The following is an 18,450-nucleotide window of genomic DNA, read 5'->3' on the forward strand; positions in this document are numbered from 1 at the left end:
GAATTCTCTCTGCCTTCTCTTTTGCCTGTTCCACCAGCTCATTAATATTGCCTTTCACTTCTCTTTGGTCCTCAGAAATATTTACCTACGCCTTCCGTTTGATCACCTATCAATCCAAATGCTCTTCGCCATTGCTTCGTACCCAATTTGTTGCTGTTGTTGTGCACAGCATAAAAGTTAACAAGGCCAGAACAGAACTGGTCACTACTACCCATTCCCTATCAAAGCACAAAGAAAATTACTTGCACAGGATCAGGCCCTTTGGTTCGCCAAGCCAGTACCAATCAGACTATCCAACTGAACTAAAATGCCTTACCCTTCCAGGAACATATCCCTCGAATCCCATTCTTTTATTTGTATTTGTCAAGGCCCCCCTTAAAGGTCACTATCGTATCTGCTTCCACTACTTCCCCCCGGAGCGAGCTCCAAGCACCCACCACCCTCTGTCTAAAAATAACATGCCTTGTACATCTCTTTTAACCCTTGACCCTTAAACTTATACTCCCTAGTAACTGACTCTTTCACCCTGGGAAAAAGCTTCTGACTATCCACTCTGTCCATGCCTGTCATAACCTTGCAGACTTCCATCAGATCGCCCCTCAACCTCTGTCATTCCAGTGAGAATAGGCCAAGTTTCTCCAACGTCTCCTCATATCCTTAGAGGAACTGCCCTTAACTCCTTCTGCTTCCTTGCTTCCACATGATTTTAAATCCCTTTGGCACACTTTCTCTTATTCCAGATATGTGTATAATCTGCATTAACTAGTTTTTCAGTTGAAGACATTCCGAAAGTCCCTGTACGTTGTAGCCACCATTATGTCACTTTTTGACAAAAAAAGTTATGGTTTTGTTAAGCATGATTTTCTTTTATACGATCAGCAACACTGGTTTCAATTATTTTCTCATTTTGATATTTACTAATTTTATCTTTAAAGTTTCCAAAAGTTGGCATGGGAAAACAACAGAAGGTACAGGTTATACGACTCCTAAATCAGAAGAACATAAGAAATAGGAGGAGTAGGCCAACTAGCCCTTCGAGCCTGCCCCACCATTCAACAAGATCATGGCTGATCTGAAGTGGATCAGTTCCACTTTCCTGCTTTCTCCCCATAACCCTTAATTCCCTTGTCTATAAGAAACCTATCCACCCATGACTTAAATATATTCAGTGAGGTAGCCTCCACCACTTCAACGGGCAGAGAATTCCAGAGATTCACCACCCTTTGAGTGAAGAAATTCCTCCAACTCCGATCTAAACTGTCCCTCCCTCCTTATTTTGAGATCCATTCTTATTTTGAAATCCACTCATGGTAAGTCACCTGTCTCCACTAGTTTCCCTCCCTATCCCCATTTCCGTTCCAAAAATCTATTAATTTAAGACTTGAATATATTCACTCAATGTGCACTAATGTTAAATTAACTGGTCTCCAACTATTCAGATTAGCTGTGCCATCCTTTTTAAAGATAAGTATTACATTAGAGCTGATTTTGTAAAAGTTAAAGCCACTTAACAGTATAAAAGTGCACACAAAATACACAGAATGAAGCATCCTCAGTTTGATCCACTATGTATCCTTTGTATTCCAATGAAATAGATTAAACAACACATTTGAAAGCTGAGGTGTAGAGTTTTACGTAGGAGGTGACGGTAGAGTACGCACAAGTTTGACAAATGCGTTCTGAAGCTCTGCTAGCTGCTCTTTGAGCTCGCGGTTCTGTGTCAATGCTCGGCTTATTGTAGCCTTGTCACTCTGCATATTTTCCAGCAGTTGCTTCCGGTCTACGGAATTATCGTTGTAACGCTGCACCGTCCGCTCCAGTTCCTGCAGTCTCTCTTCCAGCTCCAGGTTTAAATGACTCAGCTGCTCATTGTCACGAACCTAAAAAGGCCAAACGATTGTAAATATTTAAATGTGTACATCCTTAAAACACGTCTGATGCTGCTATACAGATATCACATTTGGGCTGGCACCGTAGAAGTCCACAACATTTCGGCAACTCTGGACTGTGTCTGGAGAACAGAAGTTAAAAAAATGTTGCTGTAGATGAGATGCATCATAAGCAGGAGCAGAATTAGGCCATTCATTCCATCGAGTCTGCTTAACCATTCAATAATGGCTGATATACTCCTCATCCCCATTTTCCTGCCTTCTCCCCGTAACCCTTCAACCCATTACCAATTAAAAATCTGTCTACCTCTTCCTTAAATTTACTCACTGTCCCAGCATCTACCACAGTTTAGTGGTAGTGAATTCAGGGTAGTGAATTCCACATATTCATAATCTGTGGATTTAAGCGTCCATCCCAAAGCAAATTAGTGTGGGTGTTGGAAATCTGGAATTAAAACAGAAAATACTAGCAGCACTCATGGAAGGAAACACAAAGTTAACATTTCAGGTTGTGACCTATCACAGCCCGAAAATTTAACTCTGTTTCTCCCTCCACAGATGCTGCCAAACCTGCAATTTTGGTTTTAGTGTCTCCATCCCAACATTGACTGATTAGACTGGGACTTCTTCCAAGATTCACTTCAAGAGCAGAGCACATTATCTAAGCTGACAATTCACTGGTAAAGGTGGTACTGGATATTATAGTGAGAGTGCTGCATTGTTGGAGGCATCTTACTTTGTATTTAGCAGGCTGGAGATCTGGGTAAGCACAGGGACAGGCATTAGAGATCCACTGCTCCATGGAAAGAAAGGGGTGCATTCTCCTTTCTTGTCCTGGCCAGCATTTATTCCTCAATCACCAAGGCATAGTCACTAATCTTCCATTTTATTTGTTATGCTGAGACCTTGCTATTTCAAACCATCATTTTTGCCGAAGGTTTATGATGATTATGAAACGTGAAGGGCGGTAGTTGGGTGAATGATGGAGTCTTCCCACTGTATAGCTGCGAGTTGCCCCACACATATACTGTAGCTATTACAAAATTAAAATGTGCAGGGTGTGTCTTGGTCTGTTAAAATAAGTGGCACTAGCATTCATGTCCTTGAAAGCACTCCAATTTTACTTCCACTGTCTGTACAGACTGCATGGCACAGCTGAGAAAGACAACATTGCAGCCTGGGCATTCATGGGTTCAAATCCACATCTTGCCATTTGGTAACACCATGCACTTTTAGATTAGGTATAACTGTATAAACAGCAATGCAATCATTTTATCTTTTTTTTAAACTGGTTGTCAGTTCCTCAGTGGAAATTGCAGGCAGGCTACTTAACTGTCAAACACTTCACAAACAGAGTTTAATCGTACCCCCACCAGAGGTCCAAACAGGTGTACATCATGGAATCTCTATTAAGAATGGGAATCTTGGCTAAATGTCCTTATTCTTAACTTGTGACAGAGGTTAACTGTAGCAACACAGCTCAACACAAATCTATTTATTGTTAGTGTCACAAGTAGGTTTACATTAACACTGCAATGAAGTTACTGTAAAAATCCCCTCGTTGCCACACTCTGGCACCTGATCGGACACACTGAGGGAGAATTTAGCATGGCCAATGCTTCTAACCAGCACGCCTTTCGGACTCTGGGAGGAAACCAGAACACCCGGAGGAAACTCATGCTGACACGGGAGAATGTGCAAACTCTGCACAGACAGCGATCCCAAACTGGGAATCGAAACCGAGACCCTAGTGCTGTGAGGCAGCAGTGCTAACCCACTGTGCAACCCCAAAATCTGGAGAGACTTTGGACTTTAAGTCTCTGTAATTCCTTTCCCCACCACAGGGTACCCATTAAGCCTGGAGGGAAGGTGAAACAACAAGCGGTCACAAATAATTTTGATCCAATTTCTTGCATTGATTGTATCAATTGCTGTTCTTTGCTTTAAATGAATATCTGTGCCTCAAGATTCAAGAAAGTGAAGCAAGAAATTGCAATTGTTTTCTCAGTTCGCTACAGTTAAAACTCAGTGTATAAAGATTTGTGGCTGCTGAGGAAAACCAGTTCCCCCCACCCACCAGATGGAAAAGAAGCCCCTTTTACCTGAGCCTGGTACTGTGTGTACAACTCCTCCTTCTCCCGTTGCAGGGTTTGAACATTATCCTCCAGCAACTGTTCTTGCTCAGTTGGGCCTTCAGGCTGGGGCGTGGTCTGGCTCTCACTGACCTCGCACACTTGTGCTAAACAACACAGAGCAAGGCAGCGTTAAAAACTCATATCTTCAAAAATATATCATTACCGTGAAAAAGGGCCAAACGAGCTACACTGACTACACAAGTCAAGCTCTCCTTAAAGAATCGTACAGTTTTACAGCTCCATTTTTCCAGCACTCGGTTCTCACAGCCACCCACTGTTCATTGCCTCAGGCTCATTGCTTTTTCAACAATTATCCAGCTTCCTTTTAAAAATTACTTTTTGTTCTCCGACCATCACTGTTTCAGGGAAAGGGCATCATGCACCGTAACAACTCCCAAGTTTCTTCTAACCTGTCTTGATGGGTCTTAAGATTTACAGCCTCGATAGTTTGGGAATACATTCAGAAATTTTTCCCACTTTTCCAAAAAGTAATACTGCAGGCCAATGGACATGCAACCATACTTCAGCTTCAGGAAGCTCCAACTCTGCTCAGCGGCACATCAAGCTCTTTGATTATCTTCGAGTGCGTACCAAAATTCTCAGTTCATCACACATCTTGACCGATGACAGCCTGTGACACTCTGTACAACTTGGTACCAATTTGCTTTTGAAAATTGATAACGGCACTTCAAGCACAGAGATCTCATTGTTGTTTGTGGGATCTTGCTGTGCAGAATCAGCCTTTGGGTTTCCTCAATTACATCACTGACTACAGTTCAAAACAAAAACAGCATTTTGCTGGATGTAATGGGTTTCTGGATAACCCCAGGTCATGAAAAGTGCTGGAGAATTGCATGCCTTCCTTTCTTACAGGTTTGAGAATAAAAGTAACCTGTTGTTATGCAAGTCTAGATTATACAGTACACCAGCATTACAGTAGTGTTCATAAGGAACAATGTGAGTTCTTCTGTGATTTGTCTCCTGGAATTTTCTGAGCCACTGTTCAAAATACTTCTATTATCAAGTTTCCCTGTCTAATAATCAGGGAGTTATAAGATTTCTTTGCGCTCAAGGTGAAGTGAGAGGTCAATAATGGGGAATAAAACCTATTTCATTTCAGGCAATGCATGAATACATTAAGCACTTCAAGTCAACTACAAACAAAAGTAAAGTTCTCTCTCCAATGTACATCAGATCCAACTGCAGAAGAACACGATTGTAACTTTTGATTTTCCACACTAGCCAACTTGCAGCTTCTCTGCACCAGATGGCAAGGTAGTCCAGAGTCAGGAGGGGGAGAATTTAATCCCATTCCAGTCACAAGTCCAAAATCAATGCTAGCACACCAGCACTGAAGCAAAAAGGTTCTGTACTGTCAAAGGTGAGGTCTTTCAGGTGAAATGGTACACTCACCTGAAAGGTCTTGGTTCAAATGTAAAAGATCCTATTACGCTATTCTAAAGAGCAAGGGAGTTCTTCCCAGTCTCCTGGTTAAAATATTTATCCCTCAGCCATTATCAAAAAAGACTTGTCTGGATCATTATCACATTACTGTTCACAGGAACTTGTTGCCCATTTGCAGCACTGACTCCTCATCCAAAAAAAGAATGGCTATGAAGAGCTTGAGTTTGAGATTCTCAATGTGAGTCTCTCTCTTCTTTATCTCACCAATTTTTACAGATGCACCACAGCTTGGTACGGCTCCTGCTCTGACCAAGACCACAAGAAACTACAAAGGGTTGTGAACTTAGCCCAGTCCATCACACAAATCAGCTTCCCATCCATTGACCCTGTCTACACTTACCGCTGCCTTGGAAAAGCAGCTAGCATAATCAGAGATTCCACACACCCTGGACACACACTCTTCCACCTTTTTGTCAGGAAAAAGATACAAAAGTCTGAGGTCACGTACCGACTGACTCAAGAACAGCTTCTTCCCTGCTGCCATCAGACTTTTGAATGGACCTACCTCACATTAAGTTGATCTTTCTCTACACTCTAACTATAACACTACATTCTGTACCCTTTCCTTTCCTTGTCTATGTACTGTATGCTTTGCCCTTAGCGCACAAGAAACAATATGTTTCATTGTATACTAATACATGTGACAATAATAAATCAAACATCACCAAGAGTGTCAAATCAGGGACATTTTTACTGCTTTACAGACCAGATCAAAACTGATGGGAGTAAAGTTAAAGTTCATTTATTGGTCATAAGTAGCCATACATTCACACTGTAATGAAGTTACTGTGAAAATTCCCTGGTCACCACACTCCACCAGTTGCTCAGGTAGACTAAGGGAGAATTTAACATGGCCGATGTTAAACCTAACCTGCATATCTTAGGACTGTGGGACAAAACCAGGGCACCCAGAGGGAACCCATACAGACATGGGGAGAACGTGCAAACTCCACACAGACAGTGACCCAAGCCAGGAATCAAACCCAGGTCCTGGCGCTTGAGGCAGCAGTGCTAACCACTATGCCACCCCAAGCCAGGGAAACCAGAATATGAATCTAGGTCTTGGAGGAAAACAAAAACATTGTGTCACCTCAAAACCTCTTCTTCAAAGCAGTTTCAGTCTTGTGATTTATGGATGGATTGCAATGGGTAGACTGGCCTTGAGGCCTTACTACCCAACCCAGCCATGTGAGGGAGCTAAATACCAAGAGCACAGCAAAGCTTAAGATACACAAGTCATTAACATGAATTTATAAATGTGATTTTAACTAGCAGGTGGCAACTGTTTAATTTTACAACCCTTAACATTAACACAACATGTCTTTTTTTTAATAGGGATTAAACAGAGAGCAAGAGTTTGCTTCAAATAATCCCCTTCAGCTGAAAGAGAATTTTGTTCCTCTGATCAGATTTTTATTACTAACTTCATACATAAAATTAAAAGCAGCATGGTGGCAGAGTGGTTGGCAGTGCAGCCTCACAGCGCCAGAGACCACAGTTTCATTCCAGCCTTGAGTGGCTCTCTGTGTGAAGTTTACAAGCCGTTATGGTGTAATATAAAGCCGCAAAGGCTGCAGTAATTTATCTGCTAAGCAAAGATAGCGGGCCTAGTTAGGACATTACCCCGAGGAACTCCATGAAGTGGTGTCTTGGAACCGAGAAGATTGACTCCAACCACCACAATCATCTTCATACCTGGCACAGTGGTAGATGATTGCGGAGGTTGGAGATCAACCATTTTAATTCTCCACCTTGCTCTCAAGCTAACATCTCTGTCCTTGGCCTGCTGCACTGTTCCAGTGAAGCACAATACAAGTGTGAGGAACAGCATCTCATCTTTGAATTAGGCACTTCATTGCCACAGAAGGACTTGACCCCCAAGTCCAACCATTCGCGATCATAAACTCCTTATCCCAAATTTGTTTCCTTTCCATGGTTTGGTTTTACTCTTGCTTTCATTTTCAGACTGTAACACACTTGTTCGAGGCACAACTTCTGTTCTTTTTTTGCCCCATTCCCAATTCCTTTGGTCCTTAATGATCAATTCTTCCATCATTTAATCTCACCCGTCTTCCTAACATTTCTTTGTCCCTGACTCACCCACCCCTAGTTAAAATCCTATTTCACCTGTAACTTTTTTAAAAAAAATAGAATCCCACAGTGCAGAAGGAGGCCATTTGACCCACTGAATCCACACTGACCACAATTCCACCCAGGCCCTATCCCCATAACCCCATGCATTTAACCTAGCTAGTCCCCCTTACACTAAGGCACAATTTAGCATGGCCAATCCACCTAACTATTACATCTCTGGACTGTGGGAGGAAACTGGAGTACCCAGAGGAAACCCACAGGGAGGATGTGCAAACTCCACATAGGCAATGACCCAAGCCGGGAATCGAACCCGGGTCCCTGGCACTGAGAGGCAACAATGCTAACCACTGTGCCACTATGCCTTCTCCAGTATCACTGAAAGATCAACCTGAAGTGTTAACTGTTCCTCTCTCTGTAGATGATGCCTGACCTGAGTATTTCCACCATTTTCTGTTTTTATTTCAGATTTTCAGCATCGTGTTTTGATTAGTACCAGACTAGGAAATATACTTCGCACCAAATCCAGTTGATTCAGAGGACAGAAAACAAGAAGAAGAAACAGATGCACCACTTCCAAGTAGTGCCACTTGGTGCAAACCACTTCCAATGTGTTTATAATGAATGACATGCAGCAAATAAGGCAATGCAGCAAGGATCCCCTGCCTTATTTATGGATACATGAATCAGCAAACACCTTTCTGGGAATGCTTAGTCTGCTGCTATGAAAACGCTACAATTACCTGATCTGTTCTGAAGATCAGTCAATGAGGTCTCCAGCTCTTGCATACGGTTGAGATTCCGTTCCTTCTCCTCTGAAAGTGCATTTACCTGTCAAGACAAATTGATCAATGGCTAATTTATAAACACACAATTTCACCGCACTCAGAGTATTAGCATGGATAATCTTGCTCCAAAATTGACAACAAACAGGAGGGTGACTTTGATGTTGTTTGGAATTGGGGATTGAAGGTAAGTGACCATAAACCTTGACATTGACAAGAGTGGAACAGCATCCCAACAGGTATAAGTGACTAAATAGCTGTTTGCATGGTTAGTTCTCTAAAGAGCTGCCTTCAATGCATCATCTGATAGAAATTGCCAATTTTAATTAGCTACATTAACATAGGAAAAGCATGTACAGTTAATATGATACAGGTCACAGTCTGAGGATTCAGGGTAGACCATTTAGGATGGAGATGAGGAGACATTTCTTCATCCAAAGAGTGGTGGGCCTGTAGAATTCATTACCACAGAAGTGGTTGATGCCAAAACATTGAATGTATTCAAGAGGTGGCTGGATATAGCACTTGGAATAAATGGGATCAATGGTTAGGGGGAGAAAGCAGGGTTAGGCTACTGAGTTGGATGATCCGCCATGGTCATGATGAATGGCAGAGCAGGCTTGAAGGACCGAATGACCTCCTCTTGTCCTTATGTGGCCCTTGTGGTTCAAGGAATCAAAGGGTATGGTATGAAAGCAGGAGTGGAATGCTGAATGTGCATGATCAACCATGATCATATTGAATGGTGATGCTGGTCTGAAGTGCTGAATGGCCTACTCCTGCACCTATTTTCTATGTTTCTATGATAATAGAAACCACCACCTGGAGAAATACTGAAACATCAACACCAAAACAAATAGCTAAACTTGGCTAATAACCAATTTGAACAATCCACCGTTCCTGGCCCTCAGGGTTCTGGTGTTAGTCTTTACCCATTCTGAATTTACACAATACCCTTGTGTGCGTGCCAATACCATATCTTGGCTATGTGCCTTTGTTCCAGATAAGGATTTGCACGATGACTGTATGATCATTTGTCTCTAAAGATTTGTTAGCGCTTCAGTGTTAGCAGGATTGTTAATCTGGAGACAAATTGGGTGAGAGATTTATGTTTTTCGATTTTAAGGAAATGCACAAGGTCGTTGTTCAAGTCCAGTCACTTCCCTCTGACTCCCATGTCAAATCCAAAGAAACTGATGGACGTATCACAAGCCTGTTCCAGTATTCCACCTTTCAGATGTTAACTCAAGCTTTCTTCAATGGGTGATAATTGCCCTCATGTCCCACTGCTACATCTACTGCATTAAGTCGCGTTTCCAAAGTATCCCATCCTTGACAATGAGTCTTGGTTCGAGGCAAGATATCCAACTAAATTTAGAGAATAACTACTACACGTGATCAGAAACGTTACTGTGCCTTCATATTCCGGCGTTCTTCAAGACTAGGCAAATACCAGAGATATGAGCAAATGATTGCGTCAGGGCCTCATTTCCTGTGCACAATTAAATGGTGTTTAGACATCCTTATATCAAAAGTGGATCAGATTGAATAAAAGCTACATCTCAGTAATTAACTGTTTGAGGTGCAATTGTTTATTATAGCATTGTCTGAGCACAGTCATTGCCATAGTGCTTAATCTCAGGTCCCTGCCTTTGAAGGATGGCCCATGTTAAACATTCAACCTTCCTCCATGCTGCATATCTATTGATTGGTTTGGGTTTTGCTGTTGGGAGGATGTCTGTCCAACGTAAATCGATGAAGTCACTAGGATCGCACCGTACCTCATTCTTCAGACGTCCTGGATTTCAGAGTGCTCTTAAGGTTTCTCAGAAATTCTATTGCCACTTTATTTGTTCCACTGCATTCAAAAGAAGCTTGAAATACAGTGCCCAGCAAACTCTCTGGTGATTCCAATTTACAGATGATAGCTGTTAGAACTTCGATTTCCAGTTTCAGTATGCCCAGTCCTCTGTTCCTGTTGCTACTCTACAGGATTCCATCTGCAATGTGTTGAGGGACGTCGAAGATTTCATTCACTGTGTTCTTGATTATGTGGTTGAGCTTCAATAGTGTGCTTTAAGATATACCTCATAGAATCTCGACAGTGCAGACAGAGACCATTTGGCACATTGGGTCCGCAATGACCACAATCCCACCCAAGCCCTATTCCCATAACCCCATTTTTACCCTGCTAATCGCCTGACACGAGGGTCAATTTAGCATGGCCAGTCCAACTAACTCGCACACCTTTGGGCTGTGGGAGGAAACTGGTGGAAACCCATGCAAATACAGGGAGAGTATGCAAACGCCACATAGTGACCCAATGCTGGAATTGAATTCAGGTCCCTAGCGCTGTGAGGCAGAGCGCTAACCAATGTGCCACCATGCCACCTAAACCAGTATGTATCAAGTGAAAATATATTCTCAGTACCATGCGAGTCTTAAGGATGTTGATGAAAACAAAATACCGCAGATGCTGGAATATGAAACAAAAACAGAAAATGATGGAAAATCTCAGCAGGTCAGACAGCATCAACGAAGAGAGACAGAGCCAACGTTTTGAGTTTAGGATGACCCTTCATCAGAACTTTGATGAAGGGTCATCTAGAGTCGAAACGTTGGCTCTACTCTCTCCCCACAGATGCTGTCTGACCTGCTCAGTTTCCAGCATTTTCTATTTTTGTTAATGATATTGATCCCTTGGGTAGGAACGAGTGCTGCTGTCTTCAGACTCTCTATCCAAGCTCCCAATTAGCACCCAGAGGAAACCCACATAGACAGAGGGAGGATGTGCAGATTCTACAGACAGACAGTCACCCAAGCCAGGAATCAAACCCAGATTCCTGGAGCTGTGAGGTAGCAGTGTTTCTTTCCAAAGAGGAGCCAAACCAGCATGGTGGGAACTGTGGAAACCCATTCCATGATTGTCTACCCAATAAATTTAACATACATTCTTCAGTGAATAAAAAAACCCACACTGACAACTGCAAATCGATTATGTATTACAAAGCTTTGTAAAGTGGGATTTTTACACGTGATTTTATTTTAATACTCTGTACAAACATGATGCCTTGTTTTTTTGTTTAAAATGGGAGTGGAAGGGTCCTCTACTCTCCAGAACCACACTACTTTCATACATTGATTCTGTAAACTGCAGCCTTTGCACTGACTGCACCGCCATCTGCACTGCCATTGTGATTCTGGTCATGAAAGGTGATCTTTCAGTCTCAGTAGGCCTTCAGTCAATGCTAACCCAAACAACCCTTCCACAAACATCAAAAGGTGGTCCATAACCTGAATCATGAAGCCATCAATGCAAATCTTCAACCAAACTTAAGATAACCATTAAGAAAAGCCAGATGAGTGAAAGACAAGGAGAACGCAATTCCTCTTTTCTTTAAAAAAATTGTTGCACAGCAAGTTATGATTATCTGAAAGAGTAGAAGATGATTCAATACAAATAAATTCACTTTCAAATAGGCACCACATGCATATTTAAAATAAGGAAATATTTGCAGAGCTTCATGGATGGAAGGAGCAGCAGCAGCAGAGCAAACTGTGCAGTTCTTTCAAAGAACAGCCAAGGCAGAAAGGACCAAATGGCTTCCTACATACTGCAGTATTCTACGAAATCTTACACACATCATTCAAAGGTGCACACAGATTTGACAGTTCTTTAAAATTTTAAACCTGAACATATGGCCATGTTGATATTGTTTTCTTCACACTGTGAGTCAAAAGAATTGAGCAACGATTGGAAAGGTGCAAAGCTTATGATTCAGGCATCTTTCCAATGACAGGCCTAACTCTTAACGTCACCACTTACTTGTTCTGCCAGCTGCTGAACTTTCTGCTGCCAAATGTTGCCCTCATCCACCAGCTTTTGGGCATACTGGTCTCTCTCAGCAAGAAGGAGCTGCTGTGATTTTGAAAGCTGCAAAACAACAGCACACATTTAGTTGGTCAAGTTTTTTCCCTTCTGTAAAATTCACTTCTACCTTATTGAGATGTGGAAATGCCACCATTGGACTGGGATGGGCACAATAAGAAATCTCATAACACCAGATTAAAGTCCCACAGATTTATTTGGAATCACAAGCTATTGGAGTGCTGCTCCTTCATGAGATGAGTCACCCGAGGAAGGAGCAGTGCTCCAAAAGCTCGTGATTCCAAATAGACTTGCTGGACTTTAACCTGCTGCTGTGAGATTTCTTCCTTATCTTATTGTGACAGACAGCACAGAATTTGATTCAAACTCCTAATTTAAAATGCATTGCAGTCACAAAGTGAGCAAAACAATTCTTTGATATTTATTCTGGAAATTCAGCAATCCTTCAAGCAGGGCAACAATTTCTGATTATTGCTTTTTCAACAATACAATTAACCAATTCTATATAGACATACAGATGTTTGAGCACCCAAATAATCTGAGTTTGACCAATTGCACACAAAGTAGCAAGTGACTAAACTGAAGCTCCAAAATCCATGCAAACCATAACATCTCCCAACAAATTCCCTTGCACAAGGTTCTGTTCCTAAACTGGCATTTCCCTCTCTAAGCAGCTTCTATTTAGACTGTTCTGGCAGAAATATCAAGTGTCTCCTTTCCTCATATCGCCAGACTCTTTCCCAATAGGATATGTTATGGTTCAGGTCAGAAACTTCCAAGTTTTTTTTAATGGAATTCACCTGAATCATAAACTTTGTATGTTGAGTTTGGTTAGATAAGCATGAGACGTTCCACTTCAAGTGTGATTCAAAAGACCCAGTAGGGAGCTTTTATCATCAAAGTCTGTTTAAGAATGTAGTTAACATATACAGAACGAAAATTAGCAATAATTTTTATCAATTACAGGTGAAAATAAAATAACCACAATAATGTATAACTGTTAATCAATGTCAAATGTTCTAATCAAAACCAATATCCAGTAAACAAAACCCTTCAAACAGATTTATCACTGCACAGGCCAAAGCTCACGATACTGGAATCCAGTTCCCTGGGTTGAATGTTGATTTTAAATGACCTTGAAACCTCAGAGCCGTTTGTAGTCAGATCAGTTCCCCAAAACATCAAACACAGGTTCTTTACTGCAGCATGGCAACAAGCATTTCTTTCAGCTAACTGATAAATTTTTCAAAGCAAAACAGAGAGAGAAACAGAAACTTCTTTTCCAGCTTGCTTCTAAGACTGCCTCTAAAGCCAAAATGAAACTGCAGCCAAAATGAAACTGAAAGCTGAGAAACTTCAGTCACCTGACCTGCCTAGTCTTTTTCACTCCTTCCAACAATGTCATCACCTAAGGCTGTCAGCAGAAGGCACACTGATTGTGAGAGCTGCAGAGATCATGATTTTAAAAAAAAACTTCCTTAAAGGGACACTAACATCACAGATAACTACTCCCAAAACATGGAATTGAACAATCTGCAAGCGAGTCAATGATCCTCTACTGCAGTTACTGGAAACTGGCTGAATGTTAATCATATGCACAAGAGTTAAGAATGCTATCGTTTTGTACTCATATTGAGGCCAAGCTTAGCAATTTTCAATCAAATAATCCTTACTTGATTCATTTGTGCCTCCAAATTAGCCTTTTCTTCAAGTGCCAGGTGCAGCTGCTTTTGAGAATCTGGAAGCTCTGACTGATTTGAGAACTTGAGGAAAAGATACAAAATGAAATAGATGATAAAATATTAAACTCTGATCCACACAACAATGTATATATTGTGCAATATGCAGTATAAACAACCGAGTGTCTCAATTAAGAATTTATAATAAATAATACCATGACATTCTATAACACGGAAAACAAATTAATTCACATCAATTAAATGCTGTATGAGAGTCCAAAGGTGCAATACTTCTGAAAAAGAAAACTTTTTGGAAAGATCTGCCGGAGCTCAAATCTCTTAATCCAATTACAAGAGGTCAAACAGTGAACAACCACTGAATTGGACTGTAAATAAGAACAGTCAACACTTCACGACATGACGAGGCAGGAATACATCATAAACAGAGGCAGATCAAAACATAAGGGAGAAACCCTCTCCTCCCCTAAAAACACAATGTTGTAACTTTGGGTAAAGTTAACACACAGACAGCCAGCAGGCTTCCTTAATCAGGTTGCAAAGCTCCCACCATATCCTGTTGGTTTTGTGCTTGTACACAAGCCTAACTTTGCTAGATCTTCCATTCCAATTCTTTTGAAATCCCTGGGACCTGGAGGACGAGACAAGGCTGTTCCCAGATTGGCTCGATGTTGACCAACTGGACTGGAGTTTTTCAAGCCCAGGAAGCTCAAGTGGGATTTTATGGCCTCGCTCAGCCAAAAACATGAAATCCTATCTGAGATCAACAGACCTTCCTCTGGTCTGCCCCTCACCCACTCTTACTAAAGTAGTGGGTGGGCCAGTAAAATTCTAAATCTTAACTCTTGGGGTGGAGAGGATCTAATGATATGGGAGGGGAAGTGAGCAGGTTATGGAGTTGGATGATCAGCCATGATCAAAACAAATGCGGAGCAGGCTCAAAGAGCTGAATGGCCGATTCTGTTTATGTTTTGTGTTTCTAAATCGTTTTCACAGTTAAAATTTCCAGTTTTAGAGGAGGAGACTGTGGGAGAAAAAGAGAAGACAGGGAAATGGAGGGCTCTTTGGATTATGACAAGAGGAAGGGAAGGTATCGCTATTCTGTGCGCATGTAGGTTTCAGTTCCTGTATATGGGGATATTACATTTCATATATGCCATGATTTTGCTGGAAATAATCAATCCAGTCAGTGGTCTGCCACATGTATCCAACTCCAAAAGGCTGGACATCTTAACCAACAAGAGGCCTGTGCAGTCAATACTGGGGGAGAAGCTTTGCTCCAACACAGATCTCTACTTTTTCATTTGATTATTTGATTTATTATTGCCACATGTATTTGTATACAGAGAAAAGTATTGTTTCTTGTGCGTTATACAGACAAAGCATTTTCTACATGGAGAAGGAAAGCAGAGAGTACAGAACGCAGTGTTAGAAGTCATAGATCAGGTGTAGAGAAAGAACGGAGCGAACTTTGAAGAGAGGCATTGATGAGATAAAATCTTTAGCATAAAAAGACAAATTATTTATCTCTTCTCCCACTCCTCTGAACAACGTACCACTCCCTAGCCAATTACAGTATCCTTCTCCTTTATTCTTCAGCCCCCTGGGTCTCTTTGCCCTGCTCAGAAAGAATTAAAGGGTTTCTCTTCCTGCCTCCCCTATTCCAAAAACATGTCCACTCTCTCCATCTTAGTTGCTTCAACCTCTCAAGAGTGTACTCACTTTCATTCCTTTGGAAAGGGGTTATGTCACTTATAGAAACAAACACAGAAACCAGGAGTAGGTCATTCAACCCTTCAAGCCTGCTCTGCCATTCATTTTGGTCATGGCTGATCAGCAAATTCAATCTCCTGATTCCCCCCCCCTTCTTCCCATATCCCTTGAATTCTTTAGCCCCTGGAGCTATATCTAATTTCTTCTTGAAATCAGACAATGGTTCAGCCTCAGCTACATTCTGTGGTAGTGAATTCCACACATTCACCACCCTCTGGATGAAGAATTTTCTCCTCACCTCAGTTCTAAAAGTCCTTATACTCAAACTATATCCAGTAGTTTCTGGATTCCCCCACCACAGAGAACATTCTTTCCGAATCTACCTTGTCAAACCCTGTTAGAATTTCATAAGTTTCTGTGAGATCCCCTCTCACTCTTCTGAACTGCAGTGAATACATAAGAACATAAGAACATAAGAAATAGGAGCAGGAGTAGGCCATCCAGCCCTTCGAGCCTGCCCCGCCATTCAATAAGATCATGGCTGATCTGTCGCTGCTCAGTTCCACTTTCCCGCCCTCTCCCCATAACCCTTAATCCCCTCTCCTATCAAAAACAATACAAAAAAAACAAAAAAAATACAATCCTAACTAACTTGGTCTTGCTTCATATGATAGACCCGCCCTTCCAAGAATCAGGTTGGTAAACCTTAGCTGTACTCTCTATAGCAAGGACATCCTTCCTCAGATAAGGATACTAAAACTGCACACAATACTCCAGGTGTGACCTCACCAATGCCCTATACAATTACAGCAAAACATCCTTATCCCAAAACTCAAATCCTCTTGCTATAAAGAGTCATAGAACCCTACAGAGCAGAAAGAGGCCCTTTGGCCCATCGAGTCTGCACTGAACACAATCCCACTCAGGCTCTACCCCCATATCCCTACATATTATACCCACTAATCCCTCTAACCTACGCACCCCTGGACACTAAGGGGCAATTTTAGCATGGCCAATCGAACTAGCCCTCACATCTTTGGACTGTGGGAGGAAACCGGAGTACCCGGAGGAAACCCACGCAGACATGAGGAGAATGTGCAAACTCCACACAAACAGTGACCCGAGCTGGGAATTGAACCCAGGACCCTGGAGCTGTGAAGCAGTAGCATTAACCACTGTGCCGCGACACTGAGCTTCCCCATCCAGGCAAAAATCCCAGCAGTGGCCAGAAACTCTAAGTCCATCCCTTGAGCATGGCGCATTCCATTTTCACCAGGGTGGAAGTAGGATCGGCCATGGTTCATGCATACACAGTTTATGGAGGTAGCTGGCCATTTAATTCACCAGCTTCCTCCATGGCAGTCGGACTTCTTTAGGCCAGGATTGTGAAACTCAGACTAGGCCTTGGACTTGAATTCATTTGGATAGCCAGGATACCATTTTGGAGAGGTGTGCGGTACCCTCCAGATATGGTCCCCAGACACCTCTGGGTGAGATAAGGCACCCTCTGCAATTGCTACAGGTAATCACGATTCTGTGAAAAAGTGCATAAACTCAAGTTGCCCTGCTGTCAAAGAACTAGGTGAGTTAGCATGGAGTGTCAGAATGTAACCAATGATAACATTGGATCTGTCATAATGTAGCCAATGGTAACATGCTGACCAGCTGACCCAGTAGGCAATGTAACCAATCACAAAATGATGTGGTGGTCAGATGACCATCTGGCCCAGTATAAATAAGCAGCAGATGGGAATGGTGGGGAGCTTGTATGGCTCAGGGGGAGGCCTTAAGAGTTTGAGTAATTAAGTTTCTTTATTAAGCCTTTTTCTTTGATTTACTTTCTGAAGTAAGTTTTTTTATTGCTTGCAGCTAAAGAATTCCTTCTGCTGGATAAACATGGAGGGAGTAAGGACAAAGGGTTTTGGGTGGGGGGTGGTGCATGTGCTGGCATGAGTTGGCACTAAGTTTGTATAAGGGCTATAAAAGGCCATGCAGATGTGGGAGGCATAGTGGGTATGTATAAAGAGCAACATACTATTTGCCTTCTTTACTGCCTGTTGTAGCTGCGTGCTCACATTCAGTGATTGATGCATGTGGACACCAAGGTTTTGCTGAGTGTCCACCTCACTCAATTTACTCCCATTCAGATAATAATGTATCTTCCTATTATTGCTACCAAAGTGGATAAACTCATATTTATCCACATTATACTGCATCTGCCGTGCATATGCCCACACACACAGCCTGTCCAGATCACACTGAAACATCCTTTATCCATCTATCAAGCAAAAGAATCCTCCTCTTTCTCACAAAGACATTTCCCCCTCCCCCCACCTTAAGATTCTTTCTTCTTCCCTCTTCTCAAAAGCACCCATTTTCCCCTTCAACATGACCTTTGCTGCTCTACGTATGGATCTACCAAGTGAAATGTCAGTTTGACCAGGACAAGGGAAAACGACATTGAAACAAAGAGCAGTCTTACCTGCTGTATTGTCAACTCTGCCATTTCCAGTCTTTTTTGCAGATCTTGAACATTCTGCTTCACCAAGTCATTTTCTGATACCTTCGAGCTCAACTGCTCTGAAAGCTCAGAGTTCTGTTGCCTAATCTCATCATTCATTATACTGCAAGTTTATAAAAAACATTTAGTTTGTTCTTCAGTTCAACTCTTTCAGAAATAAACAATGTGACTTAGAAATGATTTAACACCTTTTCTAACTCACTTTAGTTTGTCCAGTTCTTGTTTAAGGTTCGTTCTCTCTCTCTCAAGTTCTTTATAGTACTGTG

General features: G+C 41.9%; 1 protein-coding gene across 1 annotated transcript in view; it reads right to left on the bottom strand.

The window, feature by feature from the left end:
• Window positions 1-18,450, bottom strand: part of golga2 (golgin A2) — an 88,244-nt gene that overhangs the window by 30,716 nt on the left and 39,078 nt on the right. Inside the window, exons 13-19 of the mRNA XM_080211901.1 lie at window positions 18,387-18,445; window positions 18,146-18,287; window positions 13,927-14,016; window positions 12,191-12,298; window positions 8,323-8,410; window positions 3,992-4,128; window positions 1,662-1,880 (exon numbers count right to left, since the gene is read on the bottom strand). Coding sequence (XP_080068027.1) covers window positions 1,662-1,880; window positions 3,992-4,128; window positions 8,323-8,410; window positions 12,191-12,298; window positions 13,927-14,016; window positions 18,146-18,287; window positions 18,387-18,445 — 843 coding nt within the window. The remainder of the gene's footprint in view (window positions 1-1,661; window positions 1,881-3,991; window positions 4,129-8,322; window positions 8,411-12,190; window positions 12,299-13,926; window positions 14,017-18,145; window positions 18,288-18,386; window positions 18,446-18,450) is intronic.

This window comes from Carcharhinus amblyrhynchos, chromosome 25 (assembly GCF_965287045.1).
Source record: "Carcharhinus amblyrhynchos chromosome 25, sCarAmb.v2.hapA, whole genome shotgun sequence".
Classification (NCBI taxonomy): Eukaryota; Metazoa; Chordata; class Chondrichthyes; order Carcharhiniformes; family Carcharhinidae; genus Carcharhinus; species Carcharhinus amblyrhynchos.